The following is a 3809-nucleotide window of genomic DNA, read 5'->3' as shown; positions in this document are numbered from 1 at the left end:
GCTCTGCTGGTTAAGTGTCCAACTCTTGATTTCAGCTCAGGTCATGATCTCAGGGTCCCGAGACCGAGCCCCAAGTTGACCTCCATGCTGAGCATGGAGGTCATGGAGCGTGCTTAAGGTTCTCTCTCTCCTTCTCCCTCGGCACCTCCCCTGCCCCCCCCCCCCAAAATATCTTAGATTTGTAAATATGTTTCCCATTTCAAATGATAGTACTTTGAAAAGACAACACAATTGAATTGTTAGTTCAAAATCTTTGCATGTTTGGGGGTGTCTGGGTGGCTCAGTCAGTTAAGCATCCAACTCTTGATTTCAGCTCAGGTCATGAATTTGGGGTTGTGAGATCAAGCCTGGTGTCAGACTCCATGCTGGGTGTGGAGCTTGCTGGGAATTTTCTCTCTCTCTCTCTCCCTGTCCCTCCTCCCCACTTACATGCTCTCTCTCTAAAAAATCTCTCTCTAAAAAAACCACATCACATGTGTTCCCTAAGATAAATACAAGTAACATATTTAAGCAAGGTCAAAAATAAACTTAATGAAATGAAAATGTGTACTGTTTGAAGAAATCATAGTATTTTGCACAAATTTCTAAATGTCTATGTTTTAAGGTTGCTTTTGCATTAAAAGTTAAAAAAAAGACACTAGCATTTCATATTATTCATTTTAAGTTTTTATTTTCATCCGACAGGATTTCATATTACTCATTATAGGTTTTTATTTTTTAAATGTATACAAGTTTTATTCAAAGATACTGGATCCTTGGTACTTTTTTTAAAAAGGGAATGAAAACACACATTTTATGTATAAAAGGAATCAGATGAAACAGCTTTGAAGTTACAAAAAAGCAAGGTAAAAGGAAGTAAGATGTAAATAAAGAAAAATAAAAATAACATAAAATTAAAATAAACATAAATCAAATCAAATAAATCAAATAAATAAAAATAAAATAAAATAAACAAAAATATCAAAAATGAAAACAAAAATCAAAAGGAACATAAAAAGAAAGAAAATTTTAAATGGTAATACTGTTTCAACAAAGTGGTTTTATCCCTTTAGAATCCTAGAGCAAGCAATTCAGAATTTTAAATAAATAAGATTGTATGAATTTATTCTGATCCTAGCTCTGTTCCATTGCTATGATTTTATGTGCTGCTGGTCATAATCATTTATTAATCTTTTAATGTGAACCAGCTTGTTATAAAGATGCTGGCATCTATGTTTTTCTGCATAATAATTGGGATTCATCTGCTTCATCTTCTGGTATTCTAGAGAGATTTTCTTATTAATATCTTGATATTCTTTTGAGTCTGGAGAAAGGTGCTTCCTCTTTGAATCTAGGTTAATAAATACTCTAGACAAAGTCAGCATCTTGGCATACAAGCCCTGATATTCATCATAATCTACTCTAAACTCCTGCTCATACTGCTGACGTTGCTCGGAGGAAACTATCGGGACGTAGTTAGCCAGAGAACCTGGGAGCCCGGGTGCTGCACTAGCGTTCCCGGACGCAGCGCACACCTCTTTAACTTCTTGTTTGGAGTCTGGCTTTGCACCTTCACCTTGTCGTCCTCGATCTGTCTCCCGTCTCCCCATGGTCTCAATGTCGTACTCTCGGTCCTTGGCTTCGCGTTCAGTAAATGTATATTCAGGCTTCTTATCAGACATCAGGGGTTCCGTCTCCATAGGCTCTGGGTATGTCATTTGAATTGAAACAGAGGGTACTGTTTTCAAGGGAGGACGCTTAGCCCCCGGGCTCGCTGGGATGTTTGCATTTTCACGGAAGCTGGCAACACGGGGACCTCGAGTCCCAGGGCTTTCTGCATCGCTCCAGGAACTGGGGCGGGAACGTGCAGGCTGAGGAGGCTGCGAAGAGCGGGGCTGGGTCGTGGGCAGCGCAGGACGGATGGAAGAGGCAGTTGCCGCAGAATGTCCCGAGAGCCCTAAAGCAGATTTTGCGCTGGTGTTCATCGCACGGCCATTCGATGTTGACCGTATTCCGGTTGTGAGGCGAGATATTCTAACTTTTCTCCTCGACAAATGAATGGCTGCATTAGACAGTTGTTCCTGAGATGTTCCATCTCTACCACACCCTACAGAAGATCCTGTGGAATTGGTACCCGTTGCGTTCTGTAACACGTCTACTTTTCTGGAAAGCACCAACTCCAGTGACTGCCTCTCTACTTCGTTATACCCCGGCCAGTCTTTCTGGAGCTCCTTAAAGACGCAATCCTTTAAGGTATATGAGGCATTCTGAGTATTCAGATCGGCTACTTGGTGCAGAATTTCCCCAAGGGAGTTCTTGTCATTTTGGGTAATGCCGTCTTTCTGCAGTCGAACGAGTAGTTCGGGTTTCTTGTAGTCCTTCAGCGCCAGCAAGTGAATCACCCTGTCCCTGCACGACCTCAGGTGGACGCTGCTAGCAACTCTTGACTTTCGAATTGTGTATGCAGGGTTAATAGGAGCCGTTCTTTTTCTCTCGGGCACTGGATCTGGGTTGACTTGAGGTGCTCTCCGAACCGGCATTCTTTTCTCTAAAGACGGTTTTCGAATACTTTTCCATTTGTTGCTGCTTCCTTCCCCTGCCTGGACCCTTCCTACTTGCGTCATCTGGTAGGAGTCGGTTGCTTTACACATCATATTATCCTGCATCGAGCTCAGGCAATCAAATTGTAAGGGGCTGTAGCTTGAGACAGTTTTTCGGGTATCGTCTTCATGGTCGTCTTTATTCACATCAGACAACAAAAAGTCCAAGTCGTATACATCAGTGGGTGAATCGTCTGGGGGGGTTTTGATAAGCTCTTGGAATTCGTGGAAATGAAGAGAAGCTTGAGGGCACCCCGTGTTCTCGTGGTTGTTATAAGAGTCAGTTGCCCAAATGGACGGTCCGTGAAGCTGCATAGGCAGCACAGTGACATTGTCCTGCCTGGGCTCTAAGCCATCTGCCTCCTTTACTGCCACCTCTCCTTCATTGCTTACCAGTTCCTCCAGGGCTCTAATGCCTTCAAAGTCTGTCATATAGTCATATCTGTGAAGATCAAAGTTCAAACGGTAAAATACTTTACAAAACGATAACTCTCCTTGGCAATAAAAAAAAATGTTATTGCTATCATTTCTAAAACTGTCATTCTAAAAGATTTTTCCCAACAGAACAAAGGCAAGAAGTGCTTGGTTGGGATAGAACCTGGAGAGGTAAAGCTGGTTATAAAGATCTTATCACTTCCCAGTGTTCTCCCATTCACATCTTAGTCCGTCTTCAGGAGGAAGTCTTACCTTAACTGGAAAGTGCTTAATTAGTCTCTGAGCTCAGTGCATAAAAGTCATCTCCTCCCAGTAAACCCAACATCAAGCCGAGGTACTTGGTGAGGGGACTAATGAGGCGGTAGAAGCTTATGGAAACTAGAGGAGAAGACTTCCACACAGCATGATTAGAAGTAAGGCCTCCTTGCATTTACTCTCACAAGCAAGCGGGGTGTTGAGTCCTTTCTGGGACTGGAGCTTGACCCATCAACCACAGCTCTCATTTTGTATTTTGTATTCATTTTGTATTGGTAGTGTGTAAAAGCCAGATGCTCTCATAAAGCCTACATTCTTGTCATGTTTTTCTGCACATCTCACATCCACCCATTCTGCTCTCACACCACAGCCACTGTCTTAATTTAGGCCAAGAACATCTTAGCCAATATTATGTACTCTTCTTAACTTGATTTCTTGCCTCCAACCTTTTCTTGTTCTAGACCATATTCCAAATTATCAAAAATGATTCCAACCAACTATGCTTTAAAACAATTGATGGTTCCCACTACTTAAAGAATA

General features: G+C 42.1%; 1 protein-coding gene across 1 annotated transcript; it reads right to left on the bottom strand.

Annotated features, from left to right (window-relative positions):
* Nucleotides 1-1130: 1130 nt before the first annotated feature.
* LOC308337501 (RNA polymerase II elongation factor ELL2-like) lies at nucleotides 1131-3011 on the bottom strand (the record flags this gene model as incomplete). Its single annotated transcript, XM_080795587.1, has 1 exon — nucleotides 1131-3011. One exon carries the CDS (start codon nucleotides 3009-3011, stop codon nucleotides 1131-1133), a length of 1881 nt encoding a protein of 626 aa, XP_080651713.1.
* Nucleotides 3012-3809: the final 798 nt, after the last annotated feature.

Source organism: Martes martes (assembly GCF_963455335.1).
Source record: "Martes martes genome assembly, chromosome: X".
NCBI classification, from domain to species: Eukaryota; Metazoa; Chordata; class Mammalia; order Carnivora; family Mustelidae; genus Martes; species Martes martes.
Note: the sequence above shows the minus strand (reverse complement) of the source record. Positions and strands in the feature narration are given on the sequence as shown.